The sequence below is a fragment of the Anopheles arabiensis genome, chromosome 3, assembly GCF_016920715.1.
Source record: "Anopheles arabiensis isolate DONGOLA chromosome 3, AaraD3, whole genome shotgun sequence".
NCBI lineage: Eukaryota > Metazoa > Arthropoda > Insecta > Diptera > Culicidae > Anopheles > Anopheles arabiensis.
Genome location: NC_053518.1, coordinates 11795335 through 11823234, shown reverse-complemented (window position 1 = coordinate 11823234; position 27900 = coordinate 11795335). Strand labels below are relative to the sequence as shown.

The 27900-nt window shown below is 44.2% G+C and overlaps 2 protein-coding genes across 6 annotated transcripts in view; both read right to left on the bottom strand.

The window, feature by feature from the left end:
* Positions 1–27900, bottom strand: part of LOC120901499 (leupaxin) — a 70653-nt gene that overhangs the window by 32693 nt on the left and 10060 nt on the right. Inside the window, exon 1 of one of the 3 annotated variants that reach the window (XM_040309494.1) lies at positions 4868–5433. The exons of 1 other annotated variant lie outside the window; for it this stretch is intronic. In XM_040309494.1, the coding sequence (XP_040165428.1) occupies positions 4868–4955 (88 nt within the window). In that variant the 5' untranslated portion in view covers positions 4956–5433. Of the gene's footprint in view, positions 1–1428; positions 2022–4867; positions 5434–27900 lie in introns of those variants that run through there. One more of the 3 variants, XM_040309498.1, reaches the window with a different exon arrangement.
* LOC120901498 (ubiquitin carboxyl-terminal hydrolase 7) lies at positions 17472–26082 on the bottom strand. 3 transcript variants are annotated; one of them, XM_040309491.1, is made up of 4 exons: positions 25910–26082; positions 24837–25597; positions 23570–23849; positions 17472–23495 (listed from the first exon to the last, which is right to left on the bottom strand). In XM_040309491.1, exon 4 carries the CDS (start codon positions 23489–23491, stop codon positions 20126–20128), a length of 3366 nt encoding a protein of 1121 aa, XP_040165425.1. In that variant the 5' UTR covers positions 23492–23495; positions 23570–23849; positions 24837–25597; positions 25910–26082; the 3' UTR covers positions 17472–20125. The 3 variants fall into 3 exon arrangements, with proteins under 3 accessions (XP_040165425.1, XP_040165423.1, XP_040165424.1); XM_040309489.1 differs by lacking the exon at positions 23570–23849 and having other exon boundaries at positions 25910–26081; XM_040309490.1 differs by lacking the exons at positions 23570–23849; positions 25910–26082 and having other exon boundaries at positions 24837–25864.

Genomic DNA, 27900 nt, shown 5'->3' with positions numbered 1-27900 from the left:
AACATTCTTGAATTCAAGGGTTCTCAGATAATACTGGTCAAAACAGTAAATAATCGATCAATTTCAATATTGTGTCGATACTCAAAGAACCTTCTTCCATTTCCCTGCAATAAAAGGTTCTTTGTAATTCCATTTACGTTGCAATAACTATTGCAACGTAAAAAAACAACCTTCAGATATAAAAAAAATCTTTCCAAGGTTGAGTACGCAATCAAGATCAAACGTACCATAAACTTTGAAGAGTTTCATTCACAACATTGCAGGCGAATACGCAAAGAAAGAAACCAACACTCTGGAAGAATATTTAAGATTAAAGATATCTACATAAATCATATCACACTCCATCCATCAAGACTGATCGCAGAAAGAAGTAATGCAAAACCTTTTACACTTCGTTTTTTTTCTATCTCCATCCATTCGAGAATACATTCACATCATGTGTGTGTGTGTAGAAGGGAGGTGTGGATAAGAGGCACATAATGATAAAATGACTGTTCCATATGTAACACACTCACTCCCACGGCCAGATTTACGTACGAAACGGCACGTTCCATCATTTGCATATGATTTTAAAAAGGTAGCCAGTAGTCAGTAGGCGAGCGATCGATGGGACCCTTGAAAGCAATATCGTTTCAACTTCCGGTTTGAATCTAACACACAGGTCTGGGGTGTTAGATAAACATACTGCCCAATCTTCACTGTATTGGAAAGGAGTCTGAAGAAAACAATTAATAAAAGTTTCGGATGTACAGTACAGTCCAAAGGTAACCCTCATTATCTTTTCGAACAAGAATTTCGGGTTGAAAGCATGCAAGGGTTGAACAGGGAAAAAAAAACATATTCCCATTTTGTCTTGACTTGCCTGGGTGTAGGATCACAACACCGTGTAGGAAGATGTGTAGGAAGAAGATGCGTGGCTTCGTGGCGTGTGTTTGGAATGCTAAAAATAGCCGCTGACTTGCCTGCCACCTCGCGCAATCACATTTCGGAGCGGATTTTTCTTGCCCTGCTCTTGCCTGACAGCTTGATGTACGGTGATCGCGGTGGAAAAACACCACAAACAGCGAGCTGATCGAACACATTCCGAAATCAATACTTCTTCCCTACATTCCACCACCAACGCTTGAGGTTGTCTGAGTTCCTTCCTGTCGAGGCCAATTATTGGATTGTTTTTTTTACTCAGCAAAATTCTTTCCCAATATAAGAGCAATTAAGAGGGAAGAAGGAAATGGAATAAGGGATAACTATCATCATCTCAAGTTCACTGGAGCAACAACATCCTCCGAACAGACGCGCCAAAAGCAAGCGCACGTTTCTCTTTCACGCATGATGCTGCTCCGGTGCGCATAGAAACTAATGACGTCACAGGTTCCAAACCTGTTCCAAACAGATGATCGAGAGATCGAGGGCAGAGCGGCGACAACTTACCCGTCATGTTTCCTCTGCTGGCTTGGTACGCTGGTATACTTTAGACAGAAACAGAACACACACACAAAATAATTGCGCTAACTGTAACACAAAATTGAAATATTCACACACCACAATGGAATAACACAACCAAACACGCGATACTGAAGCAAACCTTTTTTTGTGAGGTTTTGCAGCTTTCTTTGGGATGTTTTTACTGGCAAGTGCAAGAAAACCAACACTTTACACCACTAACAATCGTTTGCTGCCTTCTGATAAGCCTTAGCGGGCATGCATTTCAGTGATAATGCTGCATTTCTTAACATTTGGTCTGCCGAAGGTAAACCACACCGCCCGGAGACGCAGCCGACGGCCGTCGAGGTCGAAGAAGCGTCGACCTGTACAGCACACGATCGATGTCTAGCACTCGCTCTCTCACACCACTCACACCGCTCGCATTAACTACCAAAGGTTTTGAGGCACAACAATTGCAATAGCTTCAGCGTAATGTTTTAGCGTTTTGATAGCACAATTGCAATAGCACAGAAAAAACTTCAAACTCATGTTCCTCTTCCAATCCAACCGAGCGGCACCGAACACCAAAATGACGCGCGAATGACGATGATTCAATGAATACTAAATCAAACCAAGACGGTCAGCGATTAAAGCTCTTTACGCGCGTCGGGGGTTGTAGCGCGGCCAAATGCAAATCCCTTGCGCACCAACACAACCAACAAACAGGCAGGGGTGGTTGTTGCGATCGCGTGAACGCCCCAGCGATTGAGAGCCGCGTTAGCGCTCAGCGGAGGAGTCGTCTTGTGGTGGCGAGTTACTTATGCTGGGGATTTGCTTTTTTTCTGACGGTGTGTTTGTATTGCACCATTCGAATGAACACCTCGCGAGATTCTCGCGGGTTCACGAAAGGGAAAGCAAAGGGAAAAAAGCCTGTCAAAACCTCCAGAGCAGCGAACTGGAACGATTATTGGGGAACGTGAGCGTGAGTGAAACGGTCGATTAGTCCGGTCGGTTTGAGTGACTGGAATGTGTACAACATTCTTCTCACATTCACTGAGAGAGAGAGAAAGAACTCCTGTGGCATGTTTTGGTTCAGCCCTTGCACATGTTGGGCATTCAAATTTACTGAGACCATCGCACTGTAGAGTTCTTAATACTTCAAAAGATTGGTATTTCTACCATAACTTCCTCAAAATAAAAATTAATATGACGACTATAATTCAAAATCTTCATCGATTCTTCACTTTGTTTTATTTAAAAAAATGAATTGAGCATAAAAATGCGTTACAATATACTATAATAATAAAGCGAAGATCATCAGTTACTTGATAATTATTTGAGTTACCAATAAAATCTTCATTCTACGTAAACAAACCGACAGTGGAATGATCGATCAGTCACCATATCACACAAAGACTTCAACCCCTCTTTCAAACACCAACACCGCAATTTAAAAGAGAGCTCTTTCGATTCATTCATCTTTCGAACGATCGGTAAGAAAAGAAGGATCGGTTAGAGCAAGAAGAGTGCACACGAAAACCACATTTACCCCATTTGCCCAACGACGTCTCGGGTTTGTTTGCTGCAGCAAAATCATGTTTGTACGATAATGACATCATCGACGTGGACACAGAGCGGTGGCGACATGGCGACAGGAAGTAACCCCCGTACCCACCCCGTCGATATCAACCACCATCGCCAACGGACGAAGAAAGAGCACCTTAACACCCATACACACACGCACAGAAAGGCGTCGAAGGAATGCCATTTCGAACGTATGACCTCAGCAAGGTGTCGCACATGGACACCGTGTGTGCGTGTGTTTTGAAGGCATCCAAGTGTAGGTCTCCCCCCACGCAAAGAATCAACATACAACAACAACAAAAAACCGCGACACTAACCGAGGAAAGGAGTACACCCCAGTGTTTCATGGCTAGTATGGGTGGAAGTTAAACAGCTGTGAGCAAACACCGCCCGCACCACGTGTGTAGACGGTTACAACCATATCCAGAGCAGCGATTTACACGCGGCGCACCCCCATCTGTTGGTGAACTTTGGAAGCTTTGGGGTTTAAAGCACGAGCTTTTTAGCGATTGCAGGGATGGTGCAGGGTTTAATTGGAATCGTGTCAGGTGTTGTGGTAACACCATTAGAAACATATCAATTGTAAATGTGTGATATAATACCTAAATACACACTTATTTAATGAAAATGACTTAATAAATTTAAAAATAAGTAAAATAATAATATTATATAATTTAAAATTAATTTAATACAACATGTATTAAACTAGGGGACACATATTTAAGGCATTATGTCAGCTTCTAAATAGAGCTTTTGCAATGATGTGATGCAGAGCAAAACATATTATAAGCAAATGCAATCAAACGATAATTAATTAATTCCATTCAGTCGCATGTAGGAAACTTTTGCTGATAAAAAAATGTTACAAATGTTTACAAGATCGAGAGACGAACAAACTATTCTTATTCTTCTTCTTCTTTTTTCCTTGAGCGTAATAATCGTTGTAGGATAAGGTCTACCTGTACCAATGAAGGTCTTGGTGATCTATGACATACAGGGTTTTCCAAGTCATATTAGAATGTGCACATAATTATTCACCGCCTGCAAGTTGTTTTTCAACAGCTATCTCATATTGTTTTGCAATCACAATAAAATTCCTGTTCTTACACATGTTTTTTTTAACAAATCGCAAAGAACTGTCACACTCAATTCAGCTTGAGACGTGTTGAAAATCATGTGGAAGAACCGATACATTATTGTGATGAAAATATAACATTTGCCAGCTGTTGAAAAACATCTTGCAAGCATGAATGAACAATGTTGTTGACATTGGCAAGTGACTCGGAAACCCCTGTATTGTTTAGTCACAGCAGGATAGTCAGTCCTACGTAAAAGGGTCCAAGGTCCAAAAGGGCCTAGAACCAATGACGTACATGTTGTTAATTCGTCCGAAACGATGCTTGTACAACGGGATCCAAACCAACAAAATGCTATCGTTAAAAAGCAGAATTTTCGTAAAGCAAATATCAGTTATTGAATTTTTAACAATCAGTTTGCTTACATTCGCTCTTTGGCGTCAAAATTACTTAACAGTGCATTGTCATCTCTATTTTTGGATTTTAGAAGCAGGCTTTTGCCATAGAAGAGTTCTTTATTGTTTGAATATTGTTTATTGATTATTTTATTAACTCAATAAACAAATACTCAAACGTTAACAGAATCAAGGTTTGAAGTTCTATAGTGCATCCTTATTTCTGAGATGTATTACTTGTGAAACGCAGTTTCCTCAACAAAATGATAAAGAATTATAGCCATAAATTTAAGATTAGCGAGAAGGCACTGTGAACATATTAAATATTAGTAAAATCACTTTTACATTGTTAGCATCATAACATTTCTGTGTAACCGCAAACAAACTTACATCCTGGCGCTATGCCGCGATCTCTTAGTGTACAGCGGTACGGTTGACGAGCTCCTGGGTCAAATTTTCCATAGCACGTTCGATCCATCTCGGGGCCGCTCGCTTCACTGCTCACCACACCACCGCACGCACAGCATTCGCTCGTCAAGCAAGCAAGCACCACCCACCGCCCAACGATCGCAGTAAGCTTAGCTTAACGGTGTTTGATCAGCGACAACGGCAAACAGTACGATCCTTCAGCGGGGTCGTTGCGTGTTTTCTTTTCTCTTGCTTCACTTCCACTGGTTGCTTGAGCGTGTTGGAAGTTACATTTGGAAATGAAATTCGATTCGAACCGGCTTCTTGACGAACAGCTGGGAAAACAACCTTCCCCCACGCATATTTACCACATTCACACACAACACACTGGTAGGCCGTTCAAACGGGATGTCTCATTAGACGTGGGCACACTTTTCTGGAAAAATCTTGTTTATCGCATGTTTTGATTTCCGATTTACGTAGACGAATCAATTTTCTTACTATTCACCACCAGCCAGAGCTAAACTCGTTGCACACACTGCCACACACTGTGGGAGAAAATGTTGAACTAAACCCATTCAAAAAGGTGTGGTGGTACGCACCTTAAGAAGCTATTGAAAGCACACACAAACACGAAAAACGCACGAAAAGTTTCCCAACGACAGTGTACGAGGTGCACGAAACGAAAAAAAACACACGAGGAAAGATGAAAAATGATTCAAAGCATTTAATTTACGCACCGACCAGCCAGCCAACGCACAGGCGAGTGGTACCGTTCTTTAGTGTTCTAGCACTGGGAGGCCCTTCGCTCGGGTGTGCCGATGATCTCGTGCCTTACCGACGTCGCTTTATTTGCCATAAATTATTTCCCCGGCCGTCGAGAACAGCGAGGCAAGGGAAGGAAGGAAAAAAGGAGCAGAAAATGTGTATTTTTTATGTTTTCTTTAGGCCACTTCAGGTCAGTTCACTCCTCGAACGACTACTACACACAGCCAGGCAATGGTAGCATCTACCGGTGGAAAACCTTTGAAAATCGACACCACCTTGTGACTAACACTAACAACTAACAACGCCGAATTGCACTAGAGGATGCGTGGCACGGCGAAGAGATAGAATGTGTTGCAGCCGGTGGTTTCGCTTTTGTTGCGTTCATTTGTCAGCCGGCGGAGACACACGCGCGCGCGTAACAAATGTAGCATTAATACGCGAAATTAAAACTTGCCCGGCGTGTTTTTGTGTGTAGCAGGAACAATTGCGTAATCTAAAAATAAAATGATTAAAAAAACACACACACACGAGACCACACAACCGGCACAGCGCCAACCAAGTTGAAGAACCACTGCGGGCAATGCGGTTGCGTGATTCTAGCGCGAAATCATGACAAGTCTTTCAAATTAATGGTGGCATGTTGTGATCGCTGCTTATCCACTTAATAATGCGTTGGAACTAGTGATTTTAGCTAACCATTTGATGTTTTATTTTAATTAAAGAAATTGTAGAAAATAGAATAATATCTTCTATGCTTATATAAGAAAAGTTGCTTAATCTAGAAACATAAACAATTAAAACTAAATTTACGGTAGCCATGGCTAATTGGCAATCATCGTAAAAAATTGACGTCATATGAAAATAGATATAAATTAAAAATTAAAGTCCGTTTTGCAGAATGATTTGTCAAAAGGAAAGAGCTGATTTAGGTGTAGGCATTTTGAATTTGGGTTAACATCAAACAAAAGTGACACATCACTTTGATAAATGTACTAAACAGTAAGAAAAATACATAGTAAATGGCAAAGTTATAAGTACAGTCTTTCCCCGAGTTAGGTGAATTCTAGGTACACGATTTTTTTTGTTTTGACAGTTCATACGTCAAATTGATACAATTTCCTCCAACAATTCCCAAATTCAAATAATTTGCAATTTTGCTAAAAGTTTGAAATCGCTAAATACACAGACTTAACTGAGTTTTCTACACGAAAGGTACTACATGATTAAGAATGAACTTGAAATTATTGCATTTCATCATAAATGACTAATTTTCACGCATATGTTGGTTGAAAAACGTGATATTCGACATTCGCGAAAATCCGATTTACGCGAATGTCCCTGGAACGCATTATTTGCGTAACTCGCAATGCGATGTTAATAAGTAAATGTAAAAAATACATAAAAACCATAAAAATACAAACTGATGTACTTAAAACATCGACTGAAAAGTCAAATAAAATGACTGAAACTCAAATAAGAAATGATCATCCAGATCGAATGAACAAATCGAATGAACTCAAATAAGAATAAAAATGAACAAATCAGATTAAATTCTCTCCTAGTGTTATGTTTAATAGGGTCACCAGTGTTTACTTTTTCATAGTTATTTGAAGGTATTGGAGCACACGATACAATTTTTCAACAGTTTCTACATGTACATGCTTATGCTGAATTGTTTTTAACGTTAGAATTACAGCAATTATCCGCAGTACGCGATACTCAAGATATGCGAATTTGCACTACGCAATTTCTTCTAAATTTGACAGCTCCATGTGTTTTTTGCAAATATTTTAATTCTTTGAAATATTTTATGCTCTTTTTGAATTTCACTAATGTTCTAAAAGCATTTTGCATTGAATTTGTGCAAAACATACCTGTTTTACAACAAAAAACATTAATGCAAAACTCTGTGGCGATAATTTTCGACCCCCGAACTAATGATAATGACTGTACAGTGTTGAAAAAAATGGCACAACTACTAGGAAATTACAACATGGTCCGGGACAGTAAGAATCGCAATTTCTTTAAAATTGAGGTTCCTGGCCTAAAATGTGATATTACTAAAGCATCATCCAAAGTCTCCAACAAATATAAATAATATTTTGCTAAGGAAATTGCGCCGGCAAGTTGAAGTAATGAGGAATCATTGGCAGGTGAAGCCACAAAAAACGGGCTTTCGTAACTAATGAAACAATAAACTCAATCATGTATAAAGAATACTTCCTGGATAAATAGAAACACACTGTCATAAATAAATAAATAGATGCGTTAACACATTAACACATTAACTGTAACATTGTTTGTTGACAATTGTTTAGAATTATAGCAGTACGAAAACCGTATTCAATACGAACCGAGGTCTTCTATAACTTAATATTGAATTAACTAACTCAGATTAGTCGCAGTGATCGTTAAATGCACAACACATGATCTAGCACTACAATACTGGAATAACTGTGTGCCAAATTCCGACGCTTCTGATCACGTCACCACCAAAGGATATAATTCTTTTCGAAACTTTACTACTTTTCCCTTCCGTTCTTTCCTGCCTCTTTTCCCATCCTTCGGTGCAATCTCGCGACACAAAACACCTCGTCACAAAACAATTGGCCGCGTGGGAGTCCCAGACACTTAACACTTGTTAGGGCACTGTTCGGAATTGGCCGAATTGACACGATCGCGGCATCAAGCGTCTCGCCGAATTAATGGCCCTTAGGACAGGCTGGCACATGGCGCTCCGGTGTTCGCGGTGACCCAATCGTGACACTCCCACGGCACGATCGTCAATCGGGTGGATCCGTCGCCGAGGCGCAGGGAAGACGACGCACACCGTGTTCCGGTTAAGAAAATGGTAGCCTGCAATGATGTTTGTAAACATGTCTCCCCGCACGCTAATGCGATCACAATTTCGTCACCAGGAAAACGACACATCAGGCAGGGGGAGTTTGTCAGCAAGAACATATTCACACACACACACGCGGACGCACTGTCGGTGACAGTAATCTGCTCTTGGCGCTGATCGATTTAACGACTTATGTTGCTGTACGCTCGGGTGGTGTCCCACTTTTTTTTGTTAACTATTCCTTTGGGATCTTGTTTAGGGAACGCCGTAAAAAACACGAGTGACAACACTGTGCCGAAAACGCTGCCCAAATAATCACACAAACGCACGGATTTTCGAGGGGATTTTCCTTACACGAACGAACAGAGCGCGGTGCGCGCTCGACCACACCACACTTGTTGTCTCGCGAAACCGGGGAGACTTGCCAAGCGCGAGAGATACACGTTCCGCGATCGCACAGCACTGCGAATGGAATGAAAACCGTTTTTCACGAGATTTCGGTCCCGTGGTTCGTCGGCGGCAGTAGCATGAAGATCGTCGGCGTCGGCAAAAAAACGCACACACAAACTTCCTTCCCACAGCAGCAGCAGCAATCTCTGAGCTGGATTGTACGCGCGCGTATGGGGAGCATTAGGTTGATCAAGTTGCTAGAGGCCGGTTGACGTGGGCCAATGGCCGCCCTACTAGCGTGATGGTTTGCGGTAGCAGAGGGAGCAAAAAAACACACATCTGGGGGCCACACAGCCGTCCCAGCCTGTACGTCGCGCCTGTTGGCGTTTCTCGGGGACAAATTCTGGGCGCCATGGACAGCGTGTGTGCTTGGGTGCGTGTGTGTGTGTGTGTGTTTGTGTGGAACGAAAACCGACCGATGGGATAGTGGGAAAATAGAACAAAGTTTTACGATTGCCTTAACGATCGCATTACAGTCTCGACACGTTCAAGATAAGTTTTTAAATCTGTTCGTTTTACAAAAAATCGTTCAAAATTCGTCGTTGTCAAGTCTTACAGGGGTTTCCAATTCACTTATAAGCGTGATGTTACGGCATGATTTTCAACATCGATCATCTATTATTTATTTCTATCCCAAGAGTTTTTAATTTCCTCAACATGATTTTCAACACTAAACAATTTCCAACAATTTCGCTTTGAGAAAAAAAAATATTAAAAAAAAGTTCAAAATTAATTGTCGGCGATTTTTGACGCATTCTCTCAACTCATATCAATTTTTAAGGAAAATTTAGGAAAATTCAATAAAAACCCATATTATTTAGTAGAAACCAGTTCAGCCCGTAAAGTGTTCATGTGAAAAAAGGGAAAAAATATATTGTGATTACATGAAAATATCTCAAAAAGCTCAAAACTTCAATACAGGGTTTTCCAAGTCACTTTCGAATGTGCACCGAATTATTCATCGAATCCCAGATGTTTTTCAACAGCTGTCATGTTGTGTATTTGCTTCAAAATGAAATTTCAGTTTCAACACATGATTTTCAACACATAACAAAGAACTGTCAAACTCAATCCAGCTTGAGTCGTGTTGAAAATCATGCTGAAGAAATTAGAAATTATTGTGATGGAAATGAAATATCAGATCGATGTGGAACATTATTTTGTATGCGGTGAATAACAATGTTTACATTGGAAAGTGACTTGGAAACCCCTGTAAGATCAGAACAAACGGCGATTACAGGTTTTTCCAAACGAATTTCCTCTTTCAACATCATTTTTCACTGTTTTTCAACATCTGTCATACAATAACATTTCGTTTCTTCTACATGATTTTCAACAGAAGGGGCATAATACTTACAAAGAACTGTATGGAACGGCTTGTGTTGAAAATCATGTGGATGAACCAAGGTCTATAAATTACTACAGGTCGGTCCGTTCATTGTAATTTGCCCAAATTTTCATTTGACAGCTAGGGTGTCCAAAGTTACTCAGAAATTCATACAATGTCCTTAGCAACCCTAACACCCTATATGCTAATCTCCATAGAAATCTCCATCCATCATGGCTACCAAAATCAGAGCTAAGGACCAACTTGTAGACTATCTAGACACCTACGATGAACTAAAAAAAATTGTGATGCAAATACAACATTTGACAACTGTTGAAAACCATCTCGCAGGCTATGAAAAATGTTGTCTAAATTGGAAAGTGACTCGAAAACCCCTGTAATTTGTAACCCTGTGCATTAACGATTTTGAAAATATATCCAAGGGGTATGTAACAATTGAAAATTATTAAAAACATATTGTATTATTTTAAATCATAATACCATATTGGGGAATATTGATTACTTTATAGAAAAGAATTATTAAAAATATTCTTAAAAAATTAAAAATAATAAATGATTCAATTAATCTCTCTTTACGAGTCGAATGTTCTAATGTGCGGCAAGACCGACAGTCTCTTAATAGAGTAATGATGACTAGAGTCGGCGCGCACCGGTCAGTGAAAAATTCAAAATACGACCACAACCCACCGACCCGACACTGCAACTAGTGGGTCGTTGCTGGGAAAGGGAGGAGGGGTGGGGGGGGTAGATGAAGGTGTTTTCCTGTCTGGCGATAGAACCACGACCGTGCGAAGGCGCAACTGAGCCGTGCTGTAAGGGACGACCGTGCCAGTCCGTGAGGGCGGAAAAGAAAAAAAGAAAAGCAAAATAAAACACACACACACACAGGAATCACCCGACGCAAAGCAATCCTGGCCGTTTCTGTCACAATTTAAAAGTTAAAATAAATTCCCATCCACGCGGCGCGCAAACGCCACCGAACCGCGCGCTGGTCACTTGCGGCGCTGTGTTTGTTCCCGTGTGTGAGAGCGTGACACGCATCGTTGTTCGGCGCAACGAGCGCAGGTTGATGTTCTGCGGCGATGCAGATTTCTGCCCCCCTTCTGTTCTGTAGAGAAACCCGCTCCCTTTCCTTCTTCTACCACAGAATTTCCTCACAGTTGCGAAGAGGCGTTCCTGTGTCTAACGGACCGCTGCGTCCTCCACGGTCTGAGATTTGATGGACAGCAGGCCACACACACCTCCACCCACCCAAATGGTGTGTAGATGTTGGTGGACTTTGCAAACGAACGTTTTATTGCTTTGTAAGAGAGGAGGAAGAAAAAAGAACGATACTATAGGGAGGAGTAAGAGAGAGCGATAGAAACTTCACTCGCTGCAACTGCAGTTGCATATGCAAATGCCACGCTAGAACGGAGCTAAACCGACTAAAATTAAACAGTGCAAACAGCATTTTTAGGTTATTGTCTGTCACTACGTTCAATTAAAGATTCAAATTAACTTAAAGATTTGTAAGATTTGTTCGCCTTAATAAGGGCTCTAATGTAACTTGCAAAGACCGCATTTTGTTTAATCTTGATTTTTACTTTTCGTAAGTTAATCATAACATACTATGAGTTTACAGCACAAGTTTTATTTTGATAACTTTCATAGATTTTTACCCGATGTTTTTAACCACTTATTATCATAAAAACATCTTAATAAATGATTTAAATAAAGCAGCCTCAAACGAAATTGCTGATCAACTTATTCCTCGTGTTTTTCGCGGGAGTTCAAAATGTGGTATCGAAAAGATATCGGTTCATGTGTTCGGGGAAAAAGTAGCGACTACTACAATAAAGTAACACTGTGTAGATTTTTTTATGGAAATCAAACATGTTGAAAGATTCATAATTTTAATAAAATAGGGGTTTTCATGATTTTAACCAATCTAAATACGTATTTCTACCTACCCGTATAATTAACGGGAGTCCGTAGAGATAGGTATATAAGAGAAGCCCGTAAACCTAATGTTAATCTAGATCTTAGGTCCTCAATCTTACTAACATGGCAAACAATTACAAACTTAAAATGTCAAATCTTCACAACTTCTGAAAATTAAATCTGGGTTTCGATTTGAAATAGTTTAACATTTAACAAGTCATCGCCGGCCACATTATAGACTCTAGGGAGCCATATTTGGCCGGCGGACCGCAGTTTCAAGATTCCTGATTCCTGATTCCTGAGTTTCTAGAATGCACGAACTTAGGTAAACTGTTCATCATTGAGCTATAATTAGTATTATACTCCTTATGTGTAAAATAACATTAGGGTTTATACATTTTGAATTAGTTATTAATTATTATCAATAATTTGATTATTATTCATTAATTATCACATTCATTTCAAGGAGTTTTTAAATAAAAAGGGTAACCATTGGTAATTTTGAAACGATTAGAATTCAAAAATGTGATGATTTGAGAACATTTTGTAGCCTAAATAAGTATAATACGAGTAATTCTTCTTCTTTTGGCTTAACAAGCCTCTGTACCACTTGTGGGGTTGACTTTCAGTGACTTTTGGATTACCCCCTCATAGCAACATAGTCAGTCATATGTAAGGCGGCAAACGGTCTATTTGGGACTTGAACCCATGACGGGCATGTTGTTAAATCTTACGAGTTGAGGACTGTGACACGAATCCGAATAATTACTGAGAGAATAAGGCAAGACATTAACTTGTCCACTGCTGAAAAGATGTGTGTGGTTTGCCGATCAAAAACCAAACATCAATGAAAACGTAGAAACCTAGTAAATAATTGTGTAATGTTTACATTGCCGCATCCCTGAAAAATAAATTAAAAATGGTTTGCTAATACCGGACATCGAGATCAGCAATTCTAGAAACATTTTCATTATATTTCGACCAACAAAAAAGGGGTTCATTCAAAATCGACCAAAAGAAAGTTGACCTCATTAGTCCTAATTTTTTATTTGTGATTTACTATCAAAAACTAGGATTTTGAGCGGACAACTCAAGTTTGTGATAACGCACAGCGCAGCAATCATCATATTCTAATTTTTGCACTCATTTCAAATCAAATTGCTGATAAGACAGAAAAAGCTTCTGGAAGCCGAAACAATACATGCAAAAAGGTCTTTTTTCTCTATTATCAAAAGAGATGATGAGCCATTCAAGGCCAAAAAAGATCATCTCACTGTCGCAGACGCTGTAAAAGACGCCGAACGAAAAGCAATGTCAGCCAGCAGCAGAGCATGTATACATTATCACCGCTTTCTAACACACCAACCAGCGACAAGTATGACAAACACACACACCGCCATAGCTCTAATGCGTGCACCTGCTATCAGTTTGTTTATCAATGCAGAGACATGCAAACAAACACTAACAAGCTAACCTGGGAGGACACATTCGGCCGTAACAGACCGGCGGGGGGGCTAATTATTACACATTCCGATCGCGTCCGGATAGTCCAAAAAGAATAGAAAACCGACGCACACACACACACACACACACGCACACACCTACATGCCAACACATGTGTGCCTTCGTAGCGACCTGTCGTTTGATTTTCTCCCTAAAAATAAACCCCAACTAATTCATCCATCCCTTTCCTTCCCCCTTCACCGCCTGGGTGTTGCTACGATACATGTTGCTGATTGGGTCGCGAAACGTAGACTGACACTGACTAACACACGCACACTTTGATCGGTCGAGATATGAATGAAGCCGGAACACAACAGGGGCAAACGATAAAACAGCACACAAAGTGTGTAAAGGGTTTGCCGTCAAAATAAATTAAATCCTAATCTCACACAAACACTGATACACTGGGCGCATCACGACGGGGCAGCGTTACGCAGAGCGACTGGTGGACGATTTTTGGCTCTAAACCGCGCGGTCTGCTTCGACACATGTTCGACTATTTGGTGGCCCCAACTTGCGGGGAACCTTGTTTCGATGGAAGGTTGTGTGGGGTTCATTGTCTCGTGCAGGCGCACCGGTCCGGCAGATATCACGTAGATATCCATCAGCTGAGACGGACATAAAGCGGTCACGGACCTTCTGTTGACGAAAAAACAATAACACACCAATACTATTCGAGAGTGATGCACCTTTCCTACATTTGAAACACGTGCGTGTGTATATTGCCGTTAATGGTGTACCGATCGCACCCCTACACTGTACCGAGGAGAGTGATACGCAATACACAATTGTTGGCACACTTTTAATGACAATTTAATTAAAAACTTTGTTTACAAATGTCCCCAAAGCCTCCGAGCGACGACCACAACCGCCGAGCGACGACACTGAACAATGGCGACCAACTGACTGCCAGGGGCAACGGCAACGTAGTCGGCATGGTCCTCTCCACACTAGATCGATCGCGACACATACGCGCGGGATTTTTTTTTTTTCTTTTTTCGAACAGCGCGTCATTTCTCGCGCGCTCGGTCAAACCCAGAATCTTCTCTGTTGCGCTCGCAAACATGATGTCTCTCTCACTCTCTCTCTCTCTTTCGCTGCTCATTGCTTTCAGTTTTATTTTGTTTAGTATTTAGTGAGTTTTTTTCATCCCCTGTCCCATGCATCCCCCTCTGCTACAGAACGCAGGCCCGCCCAACTGGTGATGGTCGTTGCAGCTGATTAGAGCCGAGCACCTTTTAATGACCCATCCCGTCACCACCAGCAACAGCAGCAGCATATCGCACCCCCAACTAGCAACTTGGAGAGGGAAGGAAGAGGAGGAACACACCCACTAAATCGACCGCTTACATGACCTTCCGTTCCATCGGGAAAGCGTTCACACGCGGCCAAAAGGGGGTAAGAGTGGTAAGAGTTATTTGATGATGATGATGGATTTACTGACTTCTTCGATGTTTCTGTTCGTTTTTTTCTCCAATCGAACATCAGCCATTAGAAAGGGCAAGGGAAGAGGATTAGATAAATCGATTGGTGCCAGAAGCAGGAAGTGGCGCACTCGGATGCCGCTGAACCCATATCGGACACCAACGTGACATTTAAGCGATAGCAAAAACAACAGAAAACTGGGTGTCTTGTGAGCTCATCAATTTGAAATTAGGAAGAAGTGTGAGGTGTCGAATCATGATGCAAGTAAGGAAGGAAGGAAATTAGCTTCAAGAACATCGCGATTTTTAATTATTTTTAAAAGCAGTGCCGGTTTGTATCGCCCCACGTGGCTGTTAACCATCTTTGTGCATGGCACGCGCGATGTTATCGCTGTTGCTTTGAATAATGGTGATTAAATAAGCAATAAATCGTCTATGCTCGGCTTGCAAGCATTTTTTTGTAAGGATGGGATGAATCATAAATGAGTCATCGAAACACATATAGAGCTTCATTACGAGAACTGCAGTGGAGCGAATTTAAACTAACAAATACGACGCAGTTTATTAAACATCATTCAGCATCTATCTATCTGTCAATCTATCAATCCTAAAATCTATACGAAATCCTAAAATCTATACTAGTTTCGCCAGGAGTCGTCCGCAGTCGTCCGGAGTCGTTCGGAGTAGGAGTCTTCCGAAGTCGTTGGGAGTAATTGAGAGTTGTCTGGAGTCGCCCGGAGTCGTTTGAAGTCATAGTCGTGTCTGAACGATTCCGAGCAACTCTGGGCGACTCCGGACGATTCCAGATAATGCTGGGCGGACCTACCTACCGGAGTCGATTCCGAAATTATTGTAGTCGGATCGGAGTCAACTCCGGATTTTTGCAAACTTTACCCATCACTAGTCTAGGCCATGCCTGTCCAATAATGGGCATGACTATCTATGACTCATTGATGTAATTATACTAGGATAGTCAGTCCTGCGTATAGAAGCTCAAGTCATATGGACAAGTCATGCGAGTTGTGCAAATTTCAACGATATAATCAATTTATAAGCTAGAGTAGAGACTTCGGGTACCATATTCTATATGTCAACGGAGACCTCGAAATATGCTAATTATACAGACATCATTGGTCTGTGGCTTTCCTATATAACTAAAGCCTACCTAAGGCGGTAGAGAACCTGGGACTCCAGATGAACGCAATGCAAAGACCAAACTGATGGGTAACACAGCACCATCAGCGACCCTGCAAACATATCCATGATCGGCTGACAACCAGCATTCTTGCGCGCAACTCAGCTTTCATGCTATCGTCGTCGTTGACCTTTGACCCTGGGATAGGTGACATCTGGGACGACTTCAAAGGTGTGTTCTCCTATCTGTACGTCACACCTACGTAGGTTTTCGTTAGTTATTGGTAGGGCCGCTGATGTCGCCATCATCAGTTTGGTCTTTGCCTCGTTTATCTATGTCTATATGTTTATATCATCAGCATATGACAGGATCTGGGTTGACTTATAGAAGATGGTTCCCGAAGTCTCCACCCTCGAGTGCGTACTCCTCATTTCAAAAGTACGTTCACCTAAATATCTGTTCGTCAACCCTACGTAGATTTGGATTTCTTGTCGCGACGGACGCAGCTGAGACTATATCGACCTCTGAGACATGGACACTGTCCAGATCTGACGAAACCGCGTTCGAGTAGAAGATGTTTGAAAGGATTTTAGGCACAGTATGTTAAAAGACAATATAGTAGCCGAGCTGAGCTATACGAGATGTATGGCGACTTAGTGTCCGAGGTAAGCGCCGATGGGCTGGTCATAGTATACGCAAGAGACCGGATGACCCAGTCCATCAAGCCTTTTAAGGCCATCCAAAAGGAAAGAGGAGGCAATTTGGCAATTGGAATTTCCAATGTGGCTGTCCTAAAAGGGACTTTCCGTCACATAAAGTTCACTACCCTTAACAAAAGGTCAAGAATGTGACCCAAAATTATGAGAACCCCTGAAAACTCCTACAAATCTTGACAATCTTGAAAACTTGAAACTAAAGAATAAGGCTAAAGAACTATATATAGACTTATATAAAATAAGTAAAGAAATAAATATAAAATCGAAATTTTGAATTTTAAGATAACATACATATACATTCTAAAAAGAACAAAAAATAAACAAACATGAACAACTAATAAAGCACGCATATATGCCAAGGTAGAATAGAAAACAAGTAGCATTTATTTTTGTAACCTTTTTATTATTTTTTTTGTTCAGCTTGCATTTTTTGTTTATACCGTTTCGCAATGACTTCTTGCACTTTCTTTTTGTTTATTTTTTTTTTTGAATTTTCCTCTTTAATGTTGCTTAATCTTTCCTAGTCTCTGAGCGGCGGTGACGGCGACAGTCAATCGTTCAAAACTGTGTGTTACAACTCTGTATAACTCAATTTCCTGTGTGCCAACATTCTCTGTCTGTGGTTTCGGAGGGGGCGGGGGCATGAAGAACCATCCTCTTCGTTTACACACGCACACACAGAAGAGCAAGAGCTAAGGATTTCTTCGTTTTCAGTAAGTGCACGTAAGTTGTCTAGAATCCTCACCTCGCAAGGCTAGGGGGCCTGTCAACGTTGTGTATGAAAGTCACGAGAGCTGCTACTACACACCGACAGCTTGAACTTACTCTCTCTCTCTCTTCCATGATGATCATTGGGCAGGGTTTTCGTGTCTGTTTTCTGTCTTACTAGACCGTCTGCATCTCGCTCTCGCTTTCTCCATGCTACGCACTAAGCTAGCAAAATATTCTTATTAGACATTTGTTTTAAAGTTATAAATCAGTAACTGGGGCAGAGCTGCGATCATCAGTACTAAACGTGCGCGTTCATATGCTGGCTTGGTCTTGCTGTCGATCGCGCGCTGCTTTTGCTTCGTGCGCCTGCATAGTCAGACTTTCTTCATCCATCCTCATGCTCAACAATTCTCACCGCTCGTTCAGTTTTAATCGTATCTCTTTTTTAAGCTTCTATTCATTCGTCTCCGCTGGGTTTTTTACGCCATCGATGTTTTGTTTGTTTTCTATAATCGTTAGAGAGAATATGCTCATCATCAGTGTTTTACGTAAGCAATCCCTTCCTAGTAACAAATTACTATTCTCTCTCTCTCAGCCGATGCTTACATGCGACACAAAGATAAGCTTTAAATTGCCAAGATCACCTTTTGTTTTGCATTAACACTCTGCAGTTATCGTCTGTTCTTGGACAACTTTTTAAACCCTCCAACCGGTCGCTAGGTTCGTCATTCTGTTGGCCGTCAGTGTCATCTGTACATCCTATCTTGTAATTTGCCTTCAGCACATCTCAGCAAATCTCTTACGCCGCGCGTATTTCTGTGTGTTTGTGTGCAGTTATGTATTTTGTTTTAGTTTTCATCATTTTTTTTTTGTTCAACATTATTAGCCTGTCCTCTCGTGCACACTTATCTGCTTTTATCCTCTCATTCACTCACAACTATCTATAATATTAAACTGTTTGCATAATTCGTTTTAATTCCTAATCCGCCATCTGGGGATTTCTCTTTTTCTTCTTCTTTTTTAATCTCCCTGTGGCACTTGTTGCTCGAGAGAAGCACCCCACACACACACACTCTGGGCTATTTTTTTTATTATTACGTTCTATGCCAGCAGTAATTGTATCATGGTTGATTGGTTGGTTGGTTCGGGTTTCGTTTGTAGAGACTTTGTCTGGCGATCGCCCATCGCCATCGCTGCCTGATATAGGTATGGATCGCCCTTAACAAACCATACCTATATCTCGCCACCCTTCTGCACCTTCTTTTACGCATCGGCTGGTTGTGTGCTGGGTTCGTCGCTGCCTGCTTGCCGTTGCTGTCCTGCTGCAATGGGAGTCTTTTAACATGCTTCCACAGCAAAAATAAACCGAATTGTACACACAAAACACAGCACCGGATTGAAACACACAAAACACAACGAGACACAAAAAAAACACATTAATTTCAGTAGAATTATATTAACTGTATACAAAAGCAGCATATAATAAACGAACTACAACCAAAAGCACACGAAACAGCAGTATAAAGCTTGCGCGCGCGCCCAAAATGAAACGTTGTTCAGCGCTTTTAAAAGTATTTTAGAACACACCCACCGTGTATGCGACAACAGAAAAAATCGCGCATCCGGGAACGCACAGGTTTTGCTCCTCTTTGCACTCTCTCCGGTTTCGCTGTGCGCTGTGGTGTTCCTAACTGGGGCTGGGGGCGCCCCTTAATTTTGCGATAAGTTTTCCCCATAAAAGCAAACAGGTCCGTACGTAATTGCTAATTTTACAATGCTTCATCCTCCTATCTCGATGTTTTTTATCTGCTGATGTGGGTGTGAGTGTATGTATGGAGGCAATGCAACAAGATTTTCCCGGCCATTCAATTTAAGAATGAACGATAACACGCCTATTGACTGTCTTCAACCGGTTGTGTGTGTGTTGAAGTCGAACCTAGTTCGTCTCATCCGTTTCTTTTGTATTTTGCATACTCTCTCTCTCTTTTACACAACATTCATTGCTATGGTACAATCAGTGTCTCGCCGGCAGCAAGAATAAATCGTGTGCATTGGCCTCTGGCAAGGCCGAGGACCACTGCTGCATTTTAAAATGACCGTTTCGTGCCCTCGATATTGGACAAGAACCGATCAGAATAGAAACAAAAAATCGTGATATTTCAAATACACTCACATACTTTCTACATTCCCTCCCCTCCAGCGGCTCAACTCAACAACCCACAAAAAGGTCGAGGGGTTGTGTTGGCGGTGGTGATGATAGCAGCGGCGATGACGATGACGACAACCGATCGATCGATGATCCTGATGAGGGCGGGGGAAAACAAGGCTTTTCACTGAGCACTGTAAAGTGCGAATTTAGTATCTCTATCTCTCTCTATCTCTCTCTCTCTCTCTTTCGCTCTCTCCTGCTTGCTGGATATCTAGTTGTAAATCTTGATCGCCTTTTCCATGTAGTTGAACCTGCTGCGTTTGGTGTTTTTGTTGATGTGCTCCAGCCCGAGGAAGGTCCGGGAGTGCGGGTCGCTCGGATCGCCCCGGAACGTTTCCAGCTTGATCTGTATCATCTCGTCGTCGATGTAGTCGATGTGCTCGGTGATGATCGCTAGCCGGTACTTCTCCCACTCCTTGTCCGACACGCCCAGCTTCTTCTTCATGCGCTCCTTCAGCGAGGCGAACGTTTCGTCCTGCACGGTGCGTATGAAGAACGGTATGCCGAACACGCTCGAGATGTCCTTGGTGAAGTGCAGCACCGGCACGAGCATCTCGTGCTCGCCGAGCGCCACCTCGTCCTCGGCCACCTCCTCGATGCGGTACATCGTCTGGTTGCCGATGCTCGACTTCTGCACGAACGGGTTCTCGGTGTAGTCGTGCAGCTGGTCGAGCGGCGTATCGTCGGCCGGCCCGGGCGACAGCCGGTTCTTCGACAGCTCGGAAATCCGCAGCTGCTTCGTGCTCGCCTCCGCGAACTCGATCACCTTCCGGGCCTCCTCGAGCAGGTCGCGCACGGTACCGTTCTTGTTCGGGTAGAGGATCAGCTCCTTCTCCTCCTTCAGGTTCGGCATCAGGTAGAGGCAGCGGAACTGCTTCTTGTTCTCCAGCTCGTTGATGTTGATCGAGAGCTTCTGGTAGAACAGCTTGCGGATCGTTTTCGTCTTGCTGTACTGCAGCACCTCCCGCAGCGAGCCGGCGTAGCTGTGCGACAGCGGCTGCCCGGGCAGGTCGCTGTAGTTTTTGCTCTTGAAGAACTGTATCTCGTACGGGTTGACGTTGATGCGGCGGCCGACCGCCTTCGCGATCTGGTCGTACGTCGACTCGGACGACAGGTCGAGCGTGAAGCCGGTATCGTTCGGGATGAGCGTGTCGAGAAAGATGACCTCCATGCGGCAGAACAGATCCTTGAAGTACGCCTCGCACGTCGGAAACTCGAGATTGTCCTGCGGCGGGTGCAGCTTCTCGAACACCACGATCGTGCCGTGGCAGAGGAAGGACAGGGCGGTCTGCAGCGTCTGGAACTGGTCCGTGATTTTCTGCGCCTTGTTAATGTCCACCACCTCGTACAGCTGCAGCTCGGTGTCCGGCTCGAAGTAGGCGCGCTTGTTCAGCCCGCGCACCAGCTCGGCGACCGTCGTCGACGGTTTGTACAGACCGTGGCCGCAGTAGTTCAGCCGCTTCTCCACCGGATCGTAGAACTTGAAGAACAGCAGCGTGTCCTCGAACGTGATTTTGGCCGGCTCGAGCTCGGTCCGGCCCGGCAGCGGCAGCTCGAGGAAGATCGTGCACGAGTGCTTCGTCTCGGGCGACGCGTACTTGGCGCACGTCTCCGTCGACGCCGGATCGATGTACTCGAACTTGTGCGGCTTCTGGTTGGCGGGCTTCTTCACCTCCCACAGCCGGTACTGGTCGACCTTGAACGCGCGCCCGACCTGCTGCACCACCGAGGCAAGGTCGGTCGTCTTGCGCACCTTGAGCGTGCGGTACGCGGCCGTCGTCGCGTCGAACAGGTCCGACTTCTGGTGCACCTCCATGTAGTCGGCGAGCAGGATGTTCAGGTTGACGAAGTTGGACGCCTCGGTGCGCTCCGTGCGCCGCACCTGCTGGATGCGCCGCTGCTCGTTCAGCCGCTCGAGCAGCTCCTCCGGGATGTCGCTCTCCTTCACCTCCTCCAGCACCTGGTGCACGACCGATTCGCGCACGTACACCAGCATGTACGCGTTGCTGCTGTGGCGCATGTTCAGCTCGTTGTCGTGCCCGCCGTAGTTCTGCTCGATCGCCTCATTGCGGCTGCACCGGCACACCACATCGTCGTCGAACTTGCACCACTTGCCGTCGTTCTTCGGGTTGATGTAGACCACGTAGTGGCCGCCGTGGTTGTCGCCGGAGTGGACCAGCACCGCGTGCAGTATGTACGTGGCCGGCGTCTCCTCGTGCGACTCCAGGAACGGGTCCAGGTTGATCTTCTCGTCGAACTCGAAGCGATCGTTAAACTTGACCGAATTGTCCGAGATCGGATCGTACTGGAAGCGCATCAGGTGCAGGTGCAGCACGGGCGGGAACTTCATGAACAGGATGCCCTTCTCCGCCTTCTGCAGGCCGTGCTCGCCCGCATCGTACTTGTTGTCGTCGTCCAGGATCTCCGTCGCGATGTAGTCCTTGAACGATTCCTGGATGTTTTTCTTCCCCTTGATGTTCAGCTGGATGTCGTAGAACGTTTCCGTGCGCCGGCTCGTGTAGTCGATGTTCTGGCACTTGATGTACGAGATCATCTTGCCCTCGAACAGCTTCGGGATCGTGCCCTCCAGGCTGGTGCCCTTCATCTTGTTCTCCAGCTTGTCCAGCAGCACGCGCAGAAACTCCTGCACGTCGTGCTGCATGAACGAGTCGAGCGCGTCCCAGCCGAAGCTCTTGGTCAGCTTCTTCGTGCCGACCGGTTTGTTCTGCGTCTGCAGGTCGTGGAAGACGCGCTGCAGCGCGAGCGCCACCGACTTGCAGTCGTCGTCCGCCTCGGTCGGCATCTTGTACACCGCCTTCCTCAGCTGGTTGGTGAAGTAGAGCGTCTGCAGCAGCGAGTTCATGTAGCAGGTGGCGCCCTGGTTCTTCAGCCCCACGTACCCGGTGTGCTTTTTCGAGTCCCAGAAGATGCCGCGCGGCGGCTCCGCGTTCACGTACACCTCCAGCGTGATCGTGTCGTTCTCGATGAACCCGTTCGCCGGGTCCAGTATCTCCTGCCAGTTCATGAACGACGAGAAGCCCCAGTCGTTCTCCTGCATGCAGAACGTGTGCCGGATCCGGCGGATGAACGGTTCCGCGCTCCGGTCCGCCTTCAGCAGCCGCAGCTCGGCCGACGCGGAGCAGTTCCAGTTGTTGCTGGTGCTCTCGCCGTTGCACTGCAGGAAGAAGCCGAGCCCCTTGGCGGGCGACACCGAGTTGTCGTTGTTGCGCGGCATCGCCAGTATCTTCCACGGCAGGTTGCGCACGTACACCGGCGGCGACAGTATCGACTCGGTCAGCCGGCTGAACTTCGTTATCACATAGCTGAACGTGGCCTCCGACCGCACCTCGTCGTTCAGGAAGTCCTGATCGTCCAGCGCCATCGCTTCCCCGCCCCCGTCCGCGCTCGCACCGTTGGCGGCGGCGACGGCGGCTGCCGCCACTGCGGCGACGACGGCCTCTGACGTCGGGGCTGGTGGTGCTGCGGCGACCGCGTTCGTGAGGTTCTGAATGTTGGGCGGATCGATTTCATTGTCGTCTTGCGTGTCCATCGCTTCCACGGTTTTGTCAAAATCCATAGCGCTGGAATGAGAGAGTTTACAATGTTTCGGTTTCGGTTCCGCCGGGTCCGGTTCGGGCGAGGTCATGACGCATACACGCGACCGGGGCGACCGCCGGGCAGCAGCAGTAGCAGGACACACAGGAACAGGAGAAGGATGATGATGATGATGGGGTTTTTTTCAGAAATGGAGCGATCGGGATCGGGCAGCCGTTGTTGTGATGGAGGAACCGATTGGCACACGACAGCAGCAATCGGGATGGCGGGACATCGAGTTTCGAGATGGGAGAAGCAGCGCACCGGGATGATGAGGCCAGGAGGAGTTGGGCCAGAGGATAGAGAACAGAGAAAGAGAAAGAGAGAGAAATAAACACAAACTTTCAGAACAATCGGTGAACAATCTGTCTACTGGGATGGTGTGACGGAGGAGGAGGAGGAAGGAAGGAAGGAAGGAAGGAAGGTTGGGACAGATCAACTACAAGCACCGTGCTTCTCAGTGATTCATCCGTTATGGTGTGTGGCGTGATAGTTAACACCAGCCAAATTAAAAATAAATAAATAAAATAAATTTTCTAGCAGACATCTCGGTGGAGAGAGAAACAAAATTAAAATTTCCCCACAAAAGTTTCCAAGGTAACGTGACACACAGCTCGGTACGGTATCAAAGTATCCTCGTTACAGCTTCTTTGTCAAGAACGATTGACAATTCTGTCATGCCACAAAACAGAATCATTTTGCTTGCATTATTTTCCTTCCAATTACTCATTGCTCCGGCACAAGCACGACCACTGGGGCAACTACAAAACAGTGCACGCGCGGGATGCGTAATTTATCGTCCACCCACCCTCCACCGACACCAGCGTCCGAACCGATTAATCTAATTAAACATCGAACACTGTTGATGGTCGTCCCCACTCAGGAGGGACCGGAGGAGGTCACCCGGTGATGCAATCAACGAGTGGTATTAATTAAAATATTCTCCTCCTTCACGCCATCGCCGGAGCGCCTGGGAGATGGGAACTTTTCCCTCTTCCACAAACACCGAAAGTGGCCACTTTACACATGCACACACACACACGCGCGCACAGAAAGAATTCTGTTCTTCTCGACAAAACCACAACAAACTAATTGCCCCCGAAGAGAACGGAACGGGGCTCCGTTCTCAGTCGTGTTTTGGGGTGCGCAAACAAAAAAAAAAAGAAAGGAAAGTGCAGATGGTGTGGGAAGCTTGATCACACGGGCACAAAGAAGGTGCTATTACACGGGGGATGGGGAAGGGGTCAAGGACAACGGGGAGAATAGAAGTGGGGGTGGGACGGTGTTCTTTGTTTTCATACGGCCCGCGACTAGGCCTGGATACGTACTTTAAGCCCTCTGTCGGAAGAAATTCCTTCCCCGTTTTTGCGGCCGTTCGGTGCGCACGTTTTCCGCCGAGAACAGTGAGAAAGCGGGTCAGCAGCTGGAAGCCTACGCCTCCGCCTCCTCCACCACGTCGTCGTCCTTCGGGGCCCGGGGTGCCTCCTTCCTCGGCGATGCCGACGCTGGCGCCGCTGCGCTCCTCAACAACACCGCCACCACCACCACTACCGGCCGGGATGATGTTGTTTGCCTTGCGACGCTTGGGCGCTGCTGCTAGTACCAGCGAGCTGAACAGCGAACTGGTGGCCGATTTCGCCTTCGCCGGAGGAGCGACAGTGGGGGGCGCCGCAGTGCTTTCGATGCTCCCCTGCTCCGCAACAACCACCGGCCGGACTTCTTGATCTTCTTCTTCTTCTTCTTCCTTCCCTTGCTCACCGGTTGCTGCTGTTGCTGCGATTGGCTGCCCGTCGGACGGACGATCCGGTTCGTTGGGTGCAGTTCTGTGTGGCTTACCCCAGCGAAAGCCGACCCTGCGTCCAATCCACTTTCGAGGTGGCTGCTGCTGCTGCGGTTGTTTCGGTTCTGCTGCTGCTGCTGCTGCCACCGATCCCTGGGAGGATCCTTTCTTTCCCCACTTCCGCAGTGTCGCGCGGTCAGTTTGCTGGCCAATATTTACCGTTTGATGGGCTGGCCACTACTGATTTTTAGCAATTCACGGTTCACGCTCCTCCTTGCGTGTGCCAGTGGCAGTCGGTGGAGAAAAACACTGCCGATGCATCCGCGAGCACACAACGGGAAGGGAGAAAAAAGGTAGAGAAATGACCAAGAAAATGAGCAGGCGTAATAGCTAAACGTCAACGCGAGGTCTGCAGTGTGTGTGTGTGTGTGCGTGTGTGCGTGAGTGTGTGTGCGAGCAAAAGGGGTTGCCGTTGTAGGGTTCCGTCTAGCAAAAAGAGGAAGGTGAACGTCGGTGATGTGACCTAGCGGGTCGGGAACGGTGGTGTACACACATCCGCACACGCACGTACACACACGCGCGCTGTTCGCTGCCGATCACTGGTGAGTTTTGCACCCGTACCCGTATTGGCTGCACTCCGGCTGCTGCACTTTCACGAAAACACGGCACGAACTGTACGAAAATACTTCAATTACAACGCTCGGGCACGAAAATTTGCGCTGCCAACGACGCTTACACCATTCTTGCACGGTCGGGCTGAAGGTACGTCCATGACAGGCGCGTTTGACAGCAGGCCGGATCGGGGCCGGAATGTGACGTTAGTGACAGACCACGCACGCACGTTGACGTTCGCGCGCGTTCCCAAGTAGCAAAAATGAAACGTTCCGTTTTGCTTGCGTTTTGAATTTATTTATTTCTTTATATATTTAATTTATTCGTTCACTTTTTTTGTGCAGTCACTTAGTGCCGCACACTAAACTAATAATTCAATTTAATTTGGAATATAAAATTGTTCAACGTACATTACAAAAACTTTGAAAACCATGGTTGATAAAGAAATATTTCATTTAAGACGCTAATGGCATAAGCCTATGCTATAGGCATAACATATGTTTTGCAATCCGCACAATTTATGCCTTTTATTTATTTATTTTAATTTATTTGTTTTTTTATTTCATATAATTTCATTTTATGCATAATGCATTTTTTATATGATCACTGCTTTTCGCATTCAGACACAACATTTATTAAACATTTATTATACAGGCACAATTATTAAATCAGTCAACCATAAAAATACAAAATACAATACAAGTAAATCAACTTTTTAGGAACAAGTTTGGGAAGCGAACAAGGGAATGGCCGCTTCTATTCAATAAAAAAAAGAATGTTGAAGCAATACTAGCTTTTATTAATTATTGTTACTATTCTGATAGGATCGAAAAAACTTCTGGTTTAAACTCTTAAAATATTGATGAAAAAGGATTAAATCATAATGATAATATTACAAAAAAAAACAACAACAACAAAAATACAGTCTTTCCCCGAGTTACGCGACACTCGAGTTACGCGGATTCGAGTTACGCATTATTCGCGTAACTCGGGGAAAGACTGTACAAGAAACCCAATACAAAATTAAATCTTTGAAGAATCCAGAAATACAATTAATAATAAACATTTGTCGGATGTAACATCAAATAAACACCATCATAAAATATTACCAGAAAAATATATCAAATAATACGGATTTTTGTACAAAAATCTTCAATATAAATCAGAACTAAAATTTGCTGCTGATATACACGTTGCTGATGTACAGTTCTGTAAAATTTTACTATTTTTTAGCTGTAAATTTCGTAATTCTTTCAGGCAAAATATGCTTACTGATTTTGCCATTAAAATTTTGTGTTCATCAAAATGATATTCCGTTTACTGAAAACGTAGTAAAGCCATTCTGTAAATACTGGAATTGGTAGCGTTTCGAAAGTGACATATAATTTTCCATTCACGATTTTTTTATACGAAAAGAAAATAACAGTCCTTTCAGTGCATGTTCACCCATGATCTATACAGATTGATATAGATACAGCAAAACAAGTTTTATATTTCAGAAACCGTTTACGGACACCTCTAGGTGTTAGAAATCATGTTACGGGATGATGGATTGTAGTTGAGATTTTACACACTAAAAAGATTTCAATTTATTTAAATAAAATCCCGAAAACCGAATTCTCATGTGAACTTTTTTCGAGGTTACAGGAGCTTACAGGCTCCTAATGGAACTATTTTCACATCATTAACGATAGGGCATCGTGTTATGTTTTGTTTTGATGTTCTGACTGACCGATCGATTTTTTTTTAGTCAGGAGGAACGGTTTGGCCGTATGACAGATCGGTTTGACAGAATGGAAAAAAATGATTCATGATATGGATCATTTATTATTTCCGATATTCGGTGAAACGGAATAATTTTGCAATAATTTTTCAGCAAACGTGTAGAATGATGACAATAATGCTGAAAATTAAATAAATAACCAAATAAAATAAGACAGTGTACTTGAGTGAGTGCAAATTTTGCAGAATATAAAATTAGTTACGTTTTAATGTATCCG

Bases quoted from the DNA above. Each gene is read 5' to 3' on its own strand.
- LOC120901498 (XM_040309491.1), bottom strand. From the start codon at position 23,491: ATGGATTTTGACAAAACCGTGGAAGCGATGGACACGCAAGACGACAAT.